The following is a 20,093-nucleotide window of genomic DNA, read 5'->3' as shown; positions in this document are numbered from 1 at the left end:
TATATATATATGGTAACACTTTATTTTAGGTCACTTAACTAGTTGTATATTAGCATGCATATTACTAGAATATTAGCCATTTATTAGTACTAATTAAGCACATATTAATGCCTTATTCTACAAGACCTTATTCTACATCCCTAATCCTACCCAATACCTAAACTTAACAACTACCTTACTAACTAGTAATAAGCAGCATGTTAGGTATTTATTGAGGGAAAAGTCGTCGTTATTATTGAATAAGTGTTCCTATTCTCAAGTGTTATATATATATATATATATATATATATATGTGTGTGTGTGTGTGTGTGTGTGTGTGTGTGTAAAGAAACAAAATTAAGAAAATTGTATAGTAACTAAACAAACAAACCTAAATCAATATATAGCAAGTAAACAAACAAAACTAAGCCAATTTATATAGTATCTAAACAAATAAATATAAAACAATAGTAAGAATACAACCAAAACTAAGCAAACTGTAAAGTATCTAAACATATAAATCGAAAAAAATTATATAGTAAGTAAACCGAAACTAGGCATTTTTTTAAGTAATTAAACAAACAAATCTAAAATAATAATAATAATAATAATAATGTAGTGAGTAAAAGAACAGGCCTAAGCAAATTGTATCGTAACTAATCAAACAAATTATATAATAAACAATCTTTAATAACGCAAAAAATGAAAAAATACAATGCTATCAGTTAAATTCATCTTGAACTTTGAGTAGTATTAACACAATATCAGTATTTAATTTTATAAATATTGTAATTATTGGTAATAACGATATATTGAGACACCCTTAATTAAGATGAACTAAAGTATAATAAATAATATTTATAATAACTTTTGTTTGTTTTCTTGTTGTTTCATTAATAAGATGTTTAAGTAAACATTTGTTTGATCTTTAATGAGTGATGACAGCACTGAACATGGAATGCAGGGTGTTTTTGGGAAGTAAGTGTGTGTGTGTGTGTGTGTGTGTGTGTATTGCTGAGTATTGTTCCTGGAGATCTGTTTCCTTCCCCTATAGATACTGTGGCAAGATATTCCCACGCTCAGCCAACCTTACAAGACATCTACGGACACACACAGGAGAGCAGCCTTACAGGTGACACTCTCTCTCACACACACACACACACACACTAATATATACTGTTTGATGTAATCAGTTATTCACATACTCAGCAAATAGCATTGTAGCACATCAGTTGAATTACATATTAATGGCACAAACCATTGGCAGAAGAATTCTTTATTGTGATAATGATTATTAATAAAAGTACTTTTTGAACATTAGTTAGTGTATTTGCATTGCCACAATTTTATAAATCCCATGTCCATAATGTTTCCATAAAAGATTATTTCTGGAAATATTTCATTGAATGCAACCATATATATATATATATATATATATATATATATATATAGAGCAGATACAGTAGCATAAAAGAATAAAATGACTTGCAATGATGTACACACACACACATATATACAGATGCATCTCAAAAAATTACAATATCGTGAAAAAGTTTTTTTTTTGTAACTTATTTCAAAAAGTGCAACTTTAATATATTCTAGATTCATTATATGTGAAGTAAAACATTTGAAAAGTTCTTTTGTTTTAATTTTGATGATTAGAGCTTACAGCTCATGAAAGTCAAAAATCCAGTATCTCAAAATATTAGAATATTTCCTAAGATCAATCAAACAAAGGATTTGCAAAACAGAAAAGTTCAAGTTCTTTAAAGTATGTTAATTTATGCACTCAATACTTGGTCGGGGCTCCTTTAGCACAAACTCCAGCATCAGTGAGGTGTGGCATGGAAGCGATCAGCCTGTGGCACTGCTGAGACACTATTGAGCCTTCAGCTCGTCTGGATTGTTGGATCGACTGTTTCTCATCTTTCTCATGAAAATATCCCATAGATTCCATATGGGGTTCAGGTCAGGCATGTTGGCTGGCCAATCAAGCACAGTAATATCATGGTCAGCAAACCACTTGGAAGTGCTTTTGGCACTGTGGGCAGGTGCCTTTGGACCACTGAGCAACAATCCAGTTCTTTTTCTCCTTAACCCAGGTAAGATGCTTCTGACGTTGTTTCTGTTTCAGAAGTGCCTTGGTAGCCCTTTTCCTGAAGACGTCTGAGTGTGAGACTCTTGATGCACTGACTCCACTCCTTGTGAAGCTCTCCCGAGTGTTTGGATCGGCTTTGCTTGACAGTATTCTCAAGCTTGCGGTCATCCCTGTTGCTTGTGCACCTTTTCCTACCCAATTTCTTCCTTCCAGTCAACTTTGAATTTAATATGCTTTGATACAGCACTCTGTGAACAGCCACACCTTTCAGTAATGACCTTCTGTCACTTACCCTCTTTGTGGAGGGTGTCAATGGTTGTCTTCTGGACCATTGCCAAGTCAGCAGTGTTCCCCATTATTGTGGTTTCAAAGAACAAGAGATACCCGGAATTTATACTGTAGGGATGGTCATTTATTCAAACTCAAATGTAAATATTCTAATATTTTGAGATACTGGAATTTTGACTTTCATGAGCTGTAAGCTGTAATCATCAACAACAAAAAAACAAAAAAAAAACTTTTTAAATGTTTTACTTGTAATGAATCTAGTATATATGAAAGTTTCACTTTTTGAAATGTTACAAAAAAAAGAACTTTTTCACAATATTCAAATTTTTTGAGATGCACTTGTGTTTGTGTGTATGTATGTGTGTGTGTGTGTGTGTGTATATATATATATATATATATATATGTGTGTGTATATATACATATATATATACATATGTATATATATGTATCAAATAAGAAGAAAAATAAATACAATTATACACACACACATATATATATATATACACACATATATAATATGTGTATATATATATATATATATATATATATGTGTGTGTGTGTATAATTTTATTTATTTTTTCTTCTTATTTGATATTACACAGTTATTGTCACTGGGTAAGAGTGAGGTACAGTCCAAGAGAAAAAAGGACAGACAGACAAGGGAGACAGAAGGAAGTGTGTATGAATAATGGAGGTGATGAGTGCCGTACAGCTGCAGGCCAGCAAAGGCAGCTGGGTAATTAGGCCGGTGTTTGGGGCTCAGACTCTTTCAGAGAGTTTTAAAATACTGCACAGAAACAGGCGTCCGCACACACTGCGTTTGTGGTCCATCTGACCACAGGGGAGGTTTGTACAGGGCTGTGTTACTTTCCAGATAGCCTCAATCTCCTCATGCTGGCAGCACTTTAAACGAGCCGGTGATCAGCCTTTAACTGCAATTTAATTTCAGTTTTTTCTGTTGCATTCGGAGGGGGCAAGACGGAGAGAGAGGGAGAGATAACAGGTTCCTGGGAGACGCAGTTTAGCGCACAACTCTACGGTGGAGGGGAAGATATGATCATGTAATCATACGGATAATTCTGCGTGAAGAGACTTGGCACATGCAGTCGTTCTCAGAGCAGAGGGAGGATGTGGACGAGAGAGTTTGAGTGTTACTGAGTTGGCCAAAGATTAGAGACAAAGAGTTCATGACCACTCAATCATGTGTTTAGGACCCTGCGTGTGTGCGAGACGGATAACACGAGAGAGTTTGATTTCTTGTGTCTGTATATTGTAAATACTGTATGGTCTAATTATGTTCATATGTGTCTGTGTGTCCACAGATGTAAGTACTGCGATCGTTCGTTCAGTATTTCGTCAAATCTTCAGCGTCACATCCGTAACATCCATAATAAAGAGAAACCCTTCAAATGCCATCTTTGTGACCGATGCTTCGGGCAACAAACCAACCTGGACCGGCACCTCAAAAAGCACGAGAACGGTAATTTATCAGGTATCCATACACATATATACACACACAAAAAATATATATAATTCATTAAAAAACACCCATTTTAATGTTTAGCATTTGTAAATAAAAGCAGCTGTTGGTTATTTAATATTTACATGAATACACCTAAATTATACTAATATGTGTTGTTTTTACGTGTAGGCACAGCAATGTCGTCACCCCGTTCAGAGCTGGACAGTGGCAGTGCCATCTTGGAGGACAAGGAAGACTCGTATTTTAACGAAATACGAAACTTCATCAGTAACACAGCACGGAACACCACTTCTCCGTCACACTCCGAGGAAGGGTAAACTTCTTCCTCATTTACACTAATAAATACACAGTTCATACACAAAATCCAACTTTTTGGGGGTAAAACAGCTCAGTCATTCTCAGAGCCTTGGCTTAGTGCTTAACGCATATGTTCTGTGTATCTATCTGTCTGTCTGTCTGTCTGTCTATCAAATCGGTGTATGTCCAAAGTCCACAGATTGAGTTTCTATGTAAAATTGTAGATATTCACATTACTCCCAGTCATGTGTGGGCTCACGCACACACGCAGACTCACACACAAACGGAGAGTCCATTAGGCTGTCAGTCATCAGTTGGTGCTAGTTGCCTCAGGCAGATTGGAGGTTATTATACACAAACATTACTGAACACAACACTTCTCATGCCTTATTCATTAACCCTCACCTCTGAGTGAATAGCATCACATGAAAGGAGCGGACGGGTATCTCAGCACATGTGAACGTATCTGTGTGCGTACAAATATTCTGTACGGTTGTTAATCATTAGCCTGTCGCCTGCGGTTTTTAAGAGCAAAGATTAGGGCAGGTCTCCAGCAGCACGTGATTACTGATTGGCCGATTGCGAACGCGTGCAGAGCGCTGTTGACTTTTGGCTGCGTGCGCGCACATGAATTTTGCCATCTGCATATGATAATTATCACTGATCATTTCCCAGCAGTGATCATCAGGTTGGATGACGGTTTAAATGTTTGACCTGGTCATCCGTGTGTGTGTGTGTGTGTGTGTGACAGATAAAGATCTTACAGGCTTTTGTTTTTTGATTTCTTCATTGTTTCATTAAAAAGATCCTAGAGTCATTACAACATTGGCTGTGTGTGTGTGTTTGCGCGCGTCCCACATCTGGTCCCAACATGTGTTTGTGAACAGGAAGTAGGTGTGGGAGAGGAGGTCAGAGGTCGCTGAATGTTTCCTGTCAGAGTGACTGCTCCTGATAGATACTTTATCCTCCACAAATTACCACAGCTCTCTCTAATTAGCCGATCTGTTTTCATCATCACGCCATCGCTGCTTCTTTCGTTCTCTCGTTCCCTCTCTCGCGGTATTAGCAGGGTGTGGAGTGATGAAAGGAGGTGATTTCGGGGATTATCAGAGATGTGAAAAGGGCTTTATATGGTTAACCCTGCGACTTTACACTAATCTGAGGGAAGAACGGAGATGTAGATGTAAATGAAATAGATGAGATGAGAGATGAAACCTAGAGGAAACATGTAATTGCTCAAAGATATAATAGAGTTCTCAAGTTATGTTTCACTTAAGTATCAACTTTGTCCCAGATTTCTCATGAAGATTGTTGATATGCAATAAGAACATGGATAGATGGATAGATGAATTCATGTTTGGACAGATGGATACATGCAGTGTTGGGAAGGTTACTCTGGAAATGTAATAAGTTACAGATAACACGTTACCATATTTAAAATGTAATAAGTAATTCAACTATTTTAATTACTTAAAGTAATGTAACTGATTACATTTCAAAATGTTTCAACATTTTTCTGAACTGTTAATCATTTTCAAACATTTAAACCAGGCAGGGTCACCTTAATTAAGATTATAATAATTCAATTTTAAAGCACAGCAATCAGACTTTAGCACCTCTTTGCACTTTGAGATCGTTCTGAGGTTAAATACAGATTTAAAATCATAACAAGCATCATAGTTTAATAGCTGTGATACTGCTATGATAGCAAATCTTTGCATAGCTACGACAGAAAACACTGGCATCCAACAAAATTTAAAAATATAAACATTTAAAATATAAAGCATACACAAACAGGAAATAAACAGTTATCAAATAAGTCCTATTCTCTGTCCTAAACTCCTGAAACATTGGTTTTAGAGCAGTCAATGCCACTTTGTAAAGAAATCAATCAAATGTGTGTAACAATATTTAGATGTAAACACCCCCCCCCCATAATTATATTATATTATATGTAACTAGTTATTCCCCAACGATGGATTGATGGATGGATGGATGGATGGATAAGATAGATAGATAGATAGATAGATAGATAGATAGATAGATAGATAGATAGATAGATAGATAGATAGATAGATAGATAGATAGATAGATAGATAGATAGACAGATAGATTTTCATTGCACATCTGTACAAACAGACTTATATTTTCTCATCCTTCTGTATTTGTCATTTTTCCTCTCTGTTTTTAAACTTCAGATGGGAAGTTGCTATTTTAAGTTGAGGAAATAGTGGAATCAGGACAAAATGAGTGAATCAGCCTTAATATGGTTCCTTTGGCTGGTGTATATTTGTGTGTGTGTGAGTGAGTTTGGATAGCTGGCCTCTGTCTCTGTGGGGAAATGGCTGCTTTGGCAGCTCCTTCTCTCCACTCACCAAATGGGCTGTCAGCTAAATATTTGGCCTATTAGATGAATTGGAGATAAAGAAGAAAATAAACTAGGGAAAGAGGAGATGTGAGCTGTTTGAGTGAGAGAGAGAGCTGAAAATAAGTGAGAGGAAGTGTAGAGGCCTGCTGTCTAAGTGCCCTGCCGATGGGCGGCTCGTTTCTGCCAACCAGGGGCCCTCATAACTGATGACAAACAGTCTCTTTCTCCAACACACTCGCCTTCTTTCTTTGAGCATTTCCTCTCATTTAGAGAGCGTGGGCATGTGGTTCTGCTTTTTAAGGTGGTTTATTTTTTCGAGGCAAACAGAATTTGGTTTCAGTGCTAAATGATTTTCTTTCTGTAATCAAGGATCGGCGTATCAGTCAAAAATCCATGCCTGCATAATGTCATTACAAATGATTCTCTCTGTTCTCCGTAGGCTGAACGGCAGTCATTTTGATGGCGACAAAGCCCTGCCTGGCCAGGGGTCACGTGACCTGGACGAAGAAGAAGGGGAGGAGCTCGGAGCAGAGGAAGAGGAGGCGGAGCATAGCGACAGTGCCAGGAAACCCAGCGAGGATGGCGTGCCCAGCAGTCTGGATCATGACATAAATGATGACATCGATTTCGAGGGACCAGATGATCTGGAGATGAATAGCAAATCCTCGCCACGAAGGTATGCGGATAAAGAACTTGTTTATACGCATTTATTTTGTGGCTGTAAATTAATCTTCTAAAAATAATCTCTGCATCGTTTGCAGGTTTAATGAGGATGAGGACGATGAAGATCACAGCAGTTTCTCCGCGCTGGATCACATCCGTCACTTTAGTATGGAGGACGGAGACCTCAGCGACAGTGATGTCACCAGCTTTGGCCCCGCCCACCTGCAAGAGGGCATCAAGCAGCCTCTATACAGGAAATCGAAATCACAGGTATAACCTTATAGAACACAAAATTAAAACTTATCATTTAAAACGACTTTTTCAAAATCATATAAATTCAGAAAAATATTCATTTTTACAATATTATTTTAAAATAAATTACTTATTTAAATACTAATATTTTATTTCAGTGTTATTCATAATAATAAAAACAACAACAATTAGTAGTAGTAGTAGTAGTAGCAGATAAAGTATTTTTAATAATAACAGTTATCAAAATGTCCATGATAGTTTGTTTTATAATTAACATTATTTTATTATTTGATATTAATGACAATATTATTAATGAAAATATATTTTTTAATTAAATGTTAAATGAATATTTAAAAAAAAACTTATTTAATTACTAATATTTTATTTGTGTTATTATTAATACTAATTAATAATAATTAATGAACAATAATGAATTATTTAGTCATTAATAATAATTAATAAGTATAACATTTTCCATGAATATTATAGAATTATTAACATTTTATTTTAGTGTGGTTATTATTACTGTTTAAGTGTTTTATTATTATTATTGCTATTATTAGTAAATAAATGATTATTATTCATAATAATTAATCATAACAAGTAACACATTTTCCATTAATGCAATTTGTGTATGAAAATTAACATTATTTTATTAATTATTATTAATAATAAGAATAACAATAACAGCATCATTAATATTATTATGAAATATATTTATATATTGAATATATACATATAATTTTTATTAAATACATTTTCCATGAATTTAGTTGGTGTATTTGTAACTGTATATCTCTCCTTTTTCAGGCATATGCTATGATGCTGTCTCTAGCTGATAAGGATCCACTCCATTCGTCGACCCATAATGCCCCGATGTGGCACAGCTTGGCCCGCGCTGCAGAACCCAGCGCCATTCAGTCCCTCAGTCACGTATGACATGCCCATGTACCATGTGACCTAACTTAACATTGTGTTAGACTACCGCCAGAGTCCCTGGTCCACACTCACGCCTGCACAAGTGCCCAAATCCTCAATCACTTCCAACACACACACCCAGACCCTGTGCATAGCAGCTCACTGTCCCACATACATCAACAAATGATTGACTGACTGTTTGATCGACTTATTGATTAGTAGGAATGACAATAGTTACAGTAATTTTGATGGTGATAATGAAGACGATGATGACAATAGTAGTAAGATGTAATAATAATTGTATTTATTCTGTCAAGTTCCAATGTTTTGCACAGCAGTGGCAGCTGGTGAACAGTTTTTGAGATTGCTAATGAAACGTCGGTGTCATATTTGTGAGTTTTGTCCGCTAAAACCGATGGTTACTAAGAGTAACAGAAAAGAGTCTTCCACAAGACAAATGTGATCGCAGACTATTCAGGCACAACCGCTTACCGGCCTGTAAATATCTTTAGAATTACCGCCATCACACACGCAAACACAAATAAACGCAAATACAGACACGCAAAAACAACCATGTGTGTTTTTCAAACATTCTTTTTGGTCTTGTACAGAAACGTACAAGTTTACAAACGAATGCGAGGGGTCATGGGGTTAGTGTTTCTCTTTTAAGATATTCTCCAGGAGTTTGTAAATTTGAAAACGTAATCAGATACACATAAAAGGTGTGACCTTTAGACCTCTCACTGACGCTGCTTGTAAAAAAAAAAAAAAAAAAAAAAGGTGTAAGGAGCGAGACAGTGACTATTTTCAAGTTCTGTCCAATTAAAGCACTGCATTACCTTCAACCCACTTTCCCGCCAGTTTGTGCGAAAACGTGCTCTTTTTAGTTAGTTTCTTTTTTAAGTTGGAAGAGTGGTTGTAAAAAATACTAGAATTATTATTATTTTTTTTTCTAAATTGAAAAAATAGTTTAAGAATTGAATCTGTAGAACTTGCGTAAAGGGCATTTTATCATTTCCACGGTAACGTTAACTTTTTCCATTAGTTGGCGAACGATACCACTAAATAGCCTGAAGCCTGAATGCTAGTCTTTAGCTACACCATCCTCGTGTGTCTTTCATTTATAGACAATCATGGGTTCATTGTGTTTATTTTTTCCCCTTGTATCGTTTGTTGCTTTGTTTATGTCTCTCTTTTATTTCTTGGTTGATGTCGTCAATGTTATTGCTGTGTATCTTGAAAGTTGTATTTATTTCTCTGCAAACTGTAGTTTGTTTACTGAATAGCACTGCTCTCAAGCGCCCCCTTGTGTTGAAATGAAGAATTTCTCACTGAAAATTTTGGGGGAAGAGACTCTACTGGGGTTTGTAGAAATGTCTGAATGCCAGATAGTATTAAACGTACCATCACAGCTTATACTTCTAATAAAACTGGTAAATGATATAGATATTACTTAGGTTTTTTTGTATGACAATTTATTGATTCAACTGTAAAATATAAAAAAAATGAGAAAATAGAGAAAAAAAGGAAAGAATAAAAACAGCTGATATTATTTCTTCATAAAACGCATGATTGGTCCAAGCTGTACCTGACATTTTCTATGGTTGTCTGCAAGCTTGTGTGACGTTTGGGTCCATGTTGATTTCTTGTGCCAAACCTAGGAGAAATGCCAGATTTTCTTTATCCTCACGAGGTGAAGGACCAGATCTTTCCTATTTCACTTTGTTTTTTTTTTTTGTCGATGTTTATAATCCCATTTTTAAAAGTAATCAGTGAGTTGAGGTACTTCTGTTTTAATGCTTTCTACAATGTAACTGTATTGCATTATAATTCAATACTGTGGGAGGAGTTACTGAGAAATAAAAAAAAAAAAAAACTCCTATGTGGGCGGACTGTGCACTCTCACACCGGCTCTGTCTCTGTTTGTCTCTTTATCTCTATTTAGGGTGACTCTAACTAAATAAATTTTAAGGTCATATTTCACCCCAAAAGTAAAAGAATATATTTATATATAAATTGTATTTTGCATATAGAAAATAAGGACTAAGATTGCTTGCATTACAACAGTGTTAAGTATTGTCATAAAAGAATATATATATATATATATATATATATATATATATATATATATATATATATTTATTTATTTATTATTTTGGTTTAAGGACCAATGTCGACTAGCATATATATATTATTATTATTATTGTACTTAAATACCCATTGTTTCAATAATTATGATTATATTGTGCAGGTGCAATTTTTTTTGTTTTTGTTTTTACTTTAAGATTTTTTCAAGACAATGAAAAATATATTTATAGTATTTAAATAGTATATTAAATATTATTATATTAAAATAGTATATTTTACATTAGTATTTATTGTACTAAATTTACTTTATGCTGATTTTAATGTAAGAACAATCACTGACAATATACGACAATAATTATTATAATTCATTTTCATGAGAAATGTCTCAAATTCCCCTTATTTTAATAATTACAATTGTACAGGCACAATTTTTTTGCTACATTAAAATCTGCATTAAATCAATTTAGCTAGTATTTATTGCACCATCACAAGTTACAGTAATGAATTTTTTTTTTGCAATACATTAGGATATTGAATAATATAAAAAATACATACTTAATTTTCTCATAGAATTTGTATTTTGTTTTTCTTGATTTTTATATATATTGTGCTTTTTCCATAATTCTGTCTCTGAATTACAGACCAAAATATGCTGGTGCAAAGATGATGTTCTCACACAGACACTCAGTGTGCCGCAGACACACATGTTTCTGAAAGAAAGACAGAATAAAACTCTTTTGATAGCTGCTCTCTCACACACCCACTCGTATTATTTCACACCGAGACACATAAAAATCTCGTTCACACACACTGCCAGACGGACACAGCGCGAGTCTGATCCCCGGTCATCGCTCTCACACAGATCCACTGTCCCACAGCCAGAGAGAGTCTGCGAGAGAGAGAGAGAAAAGCGGCTGAAAGGCAGAGGAGGGAGGCAAGAATGCACGCTGCACTCGTTTGTTTGAGGGAAATGATGGATGAGGTGGAGAGATGTGATGACCTGGCTCATCGCTCAAACTCTCAATGAGAAACAACATTCGACTGACGTCTCTCTCTCATTGTTTAAACGGGATCCAACTTCTCCTGCCAACCCGGTCAGAATCCCTCGTTCTCACCCTCATAATTCTCCCTCCTTCTTTCCTAATCATATTCCCCATTGTCTTTCTTTTTTTTCCAGAGGGATGCCATTTTTATCACTCTCTCTTCCAGTCCATCTATTCTTTTCCTCCTGTCCTTTCCTCACCCTCTTATTCTCTCTCTCTCTCTCTCTGATTTGTAGTGGGTGGATGCCATTGTGGACAGAGGGGTGATGACTGCTTGTCTGGGATCCAGGCTTTGTGTGTGATGAGAGGCAGGGTGGGATTTGCTTGGGAAAATTAGTTAAGACCTCTTTGTGTTTCCTGCCATTTTCACTCAACATAAACTCGATTTTGTTGTCCCTGTCCGCATTACGAGGGTTAGACGACACTGCCGCGCAAAGACAAAACACAGTCACTACAACCCAAACAAATGAAAGTTCTGTCATCATTTACTCACCATTGTATTATTACAAACCTCTATGATTTTCTTTCTTCTGCAGAATACAAAAGCTGATATTTTGGAAAGTAAGTGTTTGTGTGTGTGTGTGTGTGTGTGTGTGTGTGTGTGTGTGTGTGTGCGTGCGTGTGTATGTGTGCGTGTGTTTGTTGTGTTGTGTGGTGTGTGTGTGTGTGTGTGTGTGTTGTTTTTAACCCCACTGACTTTAATTTGTATTGACTGTTATTAAAAATATCTCTTTTGTATTCTGGAGAAGAAACAAAGTCATACAGGTTTGGAACGACATGAGGGTGAGTAAATAACAGAATTATAATTCTTTATGTGAACTATCCCTTCAAGGCTTGTTTGTACAGAGCCTCTAAAAGGATAAAAAAAATAAATGAATTATGAATAAAATTAATAAAAATAAAATTATATTTCAGTGGTTTTGCGTTCTCAAGCAAAACTTTTGCAATCCCCTGAGAAACTTTGCTTTCTCTTGCAAAAAATTTGCATCTTTATTTACACACACAAAATTTTTGTAATGAAAATATGAGGTGGCAATAGTTTTGTTAAAGACTACAAAAATTTGCCCCCATCTCACTTTTTTTCCATCACAATGTCCTATTAGGGGCTTTGTGGCTTCACAATGATCAAAAAACTAATTGGGGTTGGTTTGTTAGGACAGTGTGAACTAGAATAAAAACAGTGTCAAATCAAAAACATTTTTCACCATTATTCTGCACTTTATAAGTATGCTAAAACAGTAGGACGTGACTTGTTAAAACTGCATTTATTTGAGACTTTACAATAAGGTTCCATTTATTAACACTATTTAACTACATCAGTTAACACAAATTAACAATGAAAAATACACCTAAAGCATTTATTAATCTTAGTTAATGTTAATTTCAACATTTACTAATACAATAAAACCAAAAGTTGTATCTGTTAATACTATTTCGTTGAAAAAGGAACTTCCAAAGTTGTGTCGAACTGGTCGAAACAGTGTAATTTCAGTGTGCGGAAATCTATGCACCTGAGCCCAATTTGTATTTTGGTACTTTTTTTTTTTTTTTAACAGACCTACATTAGCTAATATGAACTAACAATGAACAGATGTAGTTCTTAACTACCATTAATAAAGATAAACAAATAATGTTACAGATGGATTGCTCATTGTTAATGTTAGTTAATGCACTGACTGACGTTAACTATCGGGACCTTATTGTACAGTAAAGTGTTGCCGAGACCAAAGTTGTCCCTTATTTAAGTGGAAACTGAAATGTAAGGTACACAGTAAAAGCGGTGTCACACTCACTGATAATTGATGGCCCGCTTTTGGTCAGCGCAAGCCGTCAGTCTCTGAGCTCAGCGGGGCGTCCTGCTTTGATGAGGTCATCATGGGTCAGCCAGCACTGATGAGGTCACAGCAGGTCGTCCCACTTTGATGAGGTCGGCTGGAGAGGGGTTTGTGGGTGCTGTAGTCGGGTGAAGGTGATAATGGGTCTACAGAGGAGGAAAAGAGGCCAACATGGACCATTACTGACCAGCTGTTTGCCGTGTATGTCTGTCATGTGCTTGAAAGATCACAGGCCGCGGCTTGTGCGTTTCCCTCTACAGGGCAGCATCTCGACCCTCACATACTGTCCATATGAGTGTGTGTGAGCCCCTCCTGCACACACAGTCACATTCGTCCCTCTCAAGGGAGTGGTTGTGTTTGACGGTGGAATTTCCCATCGCTCTCATCAGAGTGTATGGATCTATCTAATGAACTAATGAGTCTTTTGGCATGGGTACAAAACAGCCACACACACACGACATCCCACTCTCATAGTCATATGTGTGTTCAAACACGGGCCCCTCTCTTTCATGTCGACTGAAACATGCCCGTACACTCTGCCACCACCCCACACTGGCACCGCAGCCCTGGTCAGGACATCTATCATGGCCCCTGAGTGCAGGGTGTGACACTGCTGGCACTCTCTGCCTGATTAACTTGGCACCGTTACTTGCCCCTTGCCAGACGAAACAGCACCCGCTGTGCTTAATGGTTGGTACAGAAGGCACTGCAGGCCTTTCATACATAGAGAGCCATCTTTAAAGTGATTTCTACTACAACAAGCCATGATTACCTGGTTGTTTTACCACAGCCGTTTACAGCAAGGATGACAGCTATAACAACAACCTTAACTATAAAGTTTAATTATACTAAACAGCGAAGTCCACATCACAGCTATAACTATAACATCACGGAAAAACAACACTGTTGCTATCACTTTCAGAAGGATTTTTTTAACAATTGACAGCCAATCAGAGTCCACTGGACTTTAAAAAGCCTTATAAAATGGTGGCAAATGCTGTGATAAAACACCATTGATAAATAATTCCATGAATTACATTAACTTACCTGAATTATCAGTTTTGTAACGTTTACACAACAACGATGTATAAAAACTGAAGAAGTTTTCTTAAAAACAACTAAACCGCTGTTTTACGCATGCCATGCCAGAAGTTGGCGATTTTTTTGTAAAGAAACTCGCACTTGCCTAAAGACTAAACTTGTAATATGCATTTTTTTTTTTTTTTACAAATGTGCGTATTCATACACCTTATTTTTCCCGGTTGTGGCTTGAAGGGATATAGCTACAGCCAGAAAATAATGAGAAATCAAATTTGCTACCTATTAAATTGTGTTTTATTAATGTCTACACCCCAACCCTAAACTTAAGCTTACAATAATGCAAATAGGCCTACAGTAATTAATTGTTGTTCAGCATGACAAAAATGGCACAATGCTAATGTGCGAATGCATTTTTATTAAATTTTATTGTTGCTGGCTTGGCTTCAAGCTATTTTTAGCTATACAAAATTGTTAGTATTGCTGCTTGATATTGAAAACTGGCGTGTTACCATATCATTTTAATGTATTATCTTAATTGTGAACACACTGGTGGCAAAGTTTTGCCATTTATTGTTATTCTTCTTCTTATTCCCTAAAGCGCTAATGAACCGGAAGTCTCGCACATTCACAGAAAATTACTTCCGCATTGAAAAATAAGTTTTATTGTAAAGGACAAAAAAAAAAAAAAAAAAGAAAGAAAGAAAGAAAAAAAACAAGCCAAATGAAGACTTTTTAAGGGTAGGCTACGTTTTTTAGGCTAATTCATTTTTAAAACTGTATTATACATGCACGTGCCATGCCAGAAGTTGGCATAAAGACATTTAACAAATTCGCTATCCTTAAAAAAAAAAAAAAAAAAAAAAAAAAGAAAGAAAAGCGCTTTGAAACCAGTTTTCGAGGCACCAAAACACCGTTGTCGTGTAAATGAATGGCCACGCATAAAGGTCTTCCGTTTATGTTAAAAACAGTGTCGTGCAAACGGTCCACAAATCGCTACCCGCTGACCGATTGATTAAAGATTAGCAATCTTGTTTTACTTACAAATCCAAAATCACTATTTTAAAAGCTCTAAGGATCAAAATCGCTTATTGTCTAATGGTTTTAGGACTAAACAATAGCTCGACTGAAAGGCTTACTGTTCTTCACTGCACAGCATGTGTAGATCTAGAGATCAGAGATGGTTTTACTTTAGTGAATGATTGTTGTGTTGTAATAGCTCAGATTGTCTTACAGTTGGCACAGAGCGGAGAACCAAATGAGGAGTTTTATATATGCCCGCCAGTGAGGTTTCTTCTTTTAATAAATCTCTCGCAAATCGCACACTCTTTTCATCCCTCGCTGTTTTTGATAAAGTCAGGCCGGTGGCAGCTGTGGCTGGATACGTGACAGCTCGTAAGCCGCGGAAGGAGCGGCGGCCCCGTTAAAGACTGGCGGTTTCATTCGGGTATTTGTTGTGATCCCCCGGGAAACGGGTCATTAGCGTTATTGATGGGCACTCAGTGCGAGCGGCGGATGCCGCCATGCATATGGTTTTAATATGACAAGATGTGTTAGGGGAACGGCTTACTGTTTAAAATGCCTCAGAGGTCCGTGGACCTGACGTAAAGGGCCGTTTACGCTGGAATTGGATAAAAAGTCAATTGTGCACTTGGAAACTCACTTACCTTAGATATCGTGCATGACGCACTGAAATTAAAGGTTGCTCATCGACTATAGTTGGAGCTTTATTACTATAATTTGGACCCTCAAGATATTTTCACTGGTTTGTGGAAATATGCTGCCACATTTCCTTTCAGTAATGCGCTGATACACCCACCACTTAGTGCCACAACAATCTAAAACACAATCACAGTCTTGTCTGATTGAGCAGCAGCAAAGTATTTAAATGCTCATTTTTAAGACCACATTCTGAACACCATTTTCAAGTACTTAGCTTAAGCGGTCTGTGCAATTAGGGCAGACCGGGGGGCTAGTTGTCACAAGGTCTGCGTCTCATGATGCTGGTTTGAATCAAGTGTTTTCACTAGCAAACAGGCCTACCTCAAAAACGTCTGAATAAAAAATTGTTTTGGTCAGTTCTTCAAGCCAAACTAAAATTCAGTAGCTTCCTTTTGTAAAGCTGCTGGGTAAACAAATGAACACAATAAAATCAAACTAAACATTAGATACATATCTAAAATAGCCTACAGAATTCAGTATAGTTTTCTTTCTTTTTCTTGGTGGTTTGGGCACATTTTTTTATTGGGAAAAGTTGCCATGTAGGCCTATTTTAAGTGTTGATTTTTTTAAATTACTAAATTTGTTGGCCAAAATAATGGTGTTATTTTTGTGTGATAACTTTTACGTTCTGCTCTGTCATTGTTTTGTGTTTCATAATTGTTTTACTAATTAAATTGCTGAAAAGAAAACTGTTTAGTTCTTTAATGACAGCTTACCCAACTGTCGACACGTTCAATTAGCTTTCTTTCATGGTCAGTAACGGTCTAAATGTTAAACAGGTATTACAGAAATTGACTTGAAAACATTGTGACAACTAGCCCCGCTCTCCAGAGTCTACCACAGGAATGGTAAAACAAATGGGGTTTGTGGCTCGTCAGGCGTGCAGAGTGTGTCCAAGGTCTGGCTTGACCACCGGTACACCACAATACTGCATCGGGCACCACCTAGTGGCCCTCCTCGACACTGACCCATGCTGACACTGCACGAAGCACTCATTGACATTCACCCAGAACCTGCTAAATGATCCCTGAATAATTTAGATTAATGACTGGGTCCTGTTAAAAGAAAAAAGTATGATAGTGCTCTTTAGGTATACACAGAGATGCTGTGTGTTGATTTTTTTTCCTTCAGTGAAATGAGGGGATTTCCAGTGTCTAATGTGGCGTTCACACACGGCGCTTTTGTTGGTCTGGTTGAACATGTGTCACATCTCTGTCCTTGAGCTGGGTCTAGTAGTAGAATGTCAAATAGGGATCAAATCGTTATTTAACAATTCTGGATCCTTAACGGAAAAAAATAACACACATGCAGTACATTTCTTAAGTTGTGTTTACACAGACTTTATGACTTTTCTTAGAGGCCGCATAAATATGCAACCAAAAATTGGTTTTGACTACTTTGAAATATTGAATAAATATTACTAAAACATTAAATAAATAGGCTAAATATTAAATAAAAAATTGGGCTCATCATTTATTCAATCTTGATTAATTTAGGCATGAGGAAAGCAATATCTCAGATTTTGATTAACAAAAAAGAACCGACTCATAAAAGTCATTATTTCAGGGTTCAGATCAGAAATAGCCTGTTGGTCTATGTATTTGATTCACTAAAAGAACCGGTTTGTTCGTAAGATTCAGTAGATTCAGTCAAATCGAATCACACTGGTGGAGTTCAAGATGCTTAACACAATTGCGTTAAAGGGAACATCGGATGCCCATTTTCCACAAGTTGGTATGATTCTTTAGGGGCTTCATGAAAAGTCTAAAACATATTTGGGTTAAATATCTCAATGGTAGTGTAAAACAACACCCTTTTTACCTTGTCAAAAACAGCTCTGTTCACAGCAACCCGTTTCGGTGCATGTACTTTTAAATGATAATGAGCTACTGCTCACCCCGCCCCTCTCTTCCGTTAAAGTCACCATTCTCATTCATGCAGTTATACCTTATAACTGCTCAGAAAGGATTTAAAGCCCTCTACAAAGGCAACCTTAATGTAGTGTAGCGGATGCAACAAAGCGACTGTTGCAAATCATTTGAACTTTGAGTCAGTACTTCATAAATAAAACAGGCAGTAGATACTGTCGGGGATTTGGTGCATTCCCTTCCAAAACTAAAGTAATCCAATGCATCTTCAGCGGCTCAAATGTCTGGAGTAAATGACAACTGCTAAGTTCATTATTACATCCAACAACAGAACACCCCAATCGCTTGTAGGAGACAATCTTGTCTACACTTGCTCCGGCATTGAAACAATGGCGGACTGTTTACAGCTCACTCAGGGCTTGTCTGATAATACGGCAGTGTTCGTCAACAGTCGTGGGAGGGGCCTGTGCAAAGTTAAGTCACTTTGCCAAGAATCTGTGATGGCTTGATCTGAGAAAGTGCTTATGATTTGTGGGGATTTTTATTTTTTTTCAAATTTCATTATAGGGTGGTTGTGTACACACACTGCCAAGACACATTTAAGTTCAAACACCATGTAAAAGTGAATTTTGCATCCGATGTACCCTGAACATGATGGAAATGACTCTGCATCTCCAAACATAGCGGCCTCTGTCCTTTTAATTTTTCGATAGTGCAGTAGTTTTTTGGTGCTGCACAGATTAATCTAAACATCTATTTAAACTAAAGTGCAACAAGTACACGAACAGATGAGGTTTTTACACCCTCCGAGATGCGTTCACAGACGGGTAAGTGTGGGAGTTTGCTGATACTCATCTCCAGAGCAGCTCTTTGGCATTTAAGGGTTTGTTGTTTCTGTCCAAGAAGTGGCCCAAATGGTGCGAGACCCCATTGAGTTGATTTCCCTCGGCCTCTCTTCAATTTTATCGCCGGTTCAAAAAGTCAAGGTCCTACGGGAACAGGGCAAGCGCCGAGAGAGAAGAGCGTAATCTCTATGGTGCGAAAAGACAGCGCAGTGATAGCGTCGCTTCGCTGGCGCTGTACGCGTAATTTCCTTGCTAAAGTTCCCATCAGATCGCATCTGATCTGACCTCTCCAATGGATTCTTTCATCACAAATGTCTTTCAGAAAGCGAGGCTTGTCTTTGCTTATTAAACCTATCTGTGTCATACAAGCCTGGGTTGTGTAACTGTGTAACGTTCATGCACAAAAACATATTCATTGAAGTAAACCGAGATAAACTGACACATATAGGGCATGTTTTATGCCTGGTCGTGTCTAACAAACCTTCTGTGCCAGTCCCTTGCTTTGCAAGACAGTCATTTTAAGAAGATATTTTAAATACAGTTCATATTTATCTGCATGCCTCAGTTTAATTATACTTTTTTATTGAATGCACAGATTGGTGACTGCAGGCACCAAGGCCAGGGTAGTAAATCTAAATCCGTTTTAACGCCGTCCCAGCAAAATTACATTCGCCTCCTTGACATTTCGCCCAAGACGACAGAACTGTGAAGATACAATAAGCAACAGCTAAATAAGAAATCTGTTGGCTTCGTGTCTTATCCACATTATTTTTAACTTAAGAGCAGCCTGGCCGTTTGTAACTTGAATGTGCAACATTCTTATTAACTTCTTAATAATACATGGGCTTACAAGAACTTCCATTATGCTGCTTGACATTGCAAACTTATAGAAGCCCATTTCCACCACAGAATTGTAAGATATAAACTCAAACTTGTGAGATAAAAAGTTGCAGTTACTTTTTCTTTCTTTTTTCGTGGCGGAAGCAGAATTGCGAGACGAACTGAGAATTTAGAGAAAAAAAGTTTGAGATTTAAACTAAGAATTGTGAAATATAAACAAATGTTGGAATTCTGAATTAGGCTATATCTGGAAATTCTGACTTTTTTCAGAATTGAGAGTTTATGTTGCGCAATTCTGAATATATCTTGTAATTCTGACTTTTCTCATGATTGTGACTTTACACTTCGCAGTTTGAATTAAGTGCAATTCTGAGTTTATATCTCACTGTTCTTTTCTCAGAAGTGCAAGAAACAAAGTCCGAATTGTGAGGTGTAAAGTTACAACTGCAAGAAAAAAAGTTAAGTCGC

At 36.8% G+C, this 20,093-nt stretch overlaps 1 protein-coding gene across 15 annotated transcripts in view; it reads left to right on the top strand.

The window, feature by feature from the left end:
- mecom (MDS1 and EVI1 complex locus) overlaps positions 1-10,248 on the top strand; it is a 169,792-nt gene extending 159,544 nt beyond the window's left edge. For 14 of the 15 annotated variants that reach the window (XM_058799827.1, XM_058799823.1, XM_058799829.1 and 11 more), the window contains 6 exons: positions 1,034-1,111; positions 3,688-3,857; positions 4,017-4,161; positions 6,953-7,189; positions 7,275-7,446; positions 8,239-10,248. In XM_058799827.1, coding sequence (XP_058655810.1) covers positions 1,034-1,111; positions 3,688-3,857; positions 4,017-4,161; positions 6,953-7,189; positions 7,275-7,446; positions 8,239-8,367 — 931 coding nt within the window. In that variant the 3' untranslated portion in view covers positions 8,368-10,248. The remainder of the gene's footprint in view (positions 1-1,033; positions 1,112-3,687; positions 3,858-4,016; positions 4,162-6,952; positions 7,190-7,274; positions 7,447-8,238) is intronic. The other variant, XM_058799817.1, reaches the window with a different exon arrangement.
- The last annotated feature ends 9,845 nt before the right edge of the window (positions 10,249-20,093 follow it).

The sequence above is a fragment of the Onychostoma macrolepis genome, chromosome 15 (genome assembly GCF_012432095.1).
Source record: "Onychostoma macrolepis isolate SWU-2019 chromosome 15, ASM1243209v1, whole genome shotgun sequence".
NCBI lineage: Eukaryota > Metazoa > Chordata > Actinopteri > Cypriniformes > Cyprinidae > Onychostoma > Onychostoma macrolepis.
The sequence above is the reverse complement of the archived record's forward strand: the minus strand, read 5'-3'. Positions and strand labels throughout refer to the sequence as shown.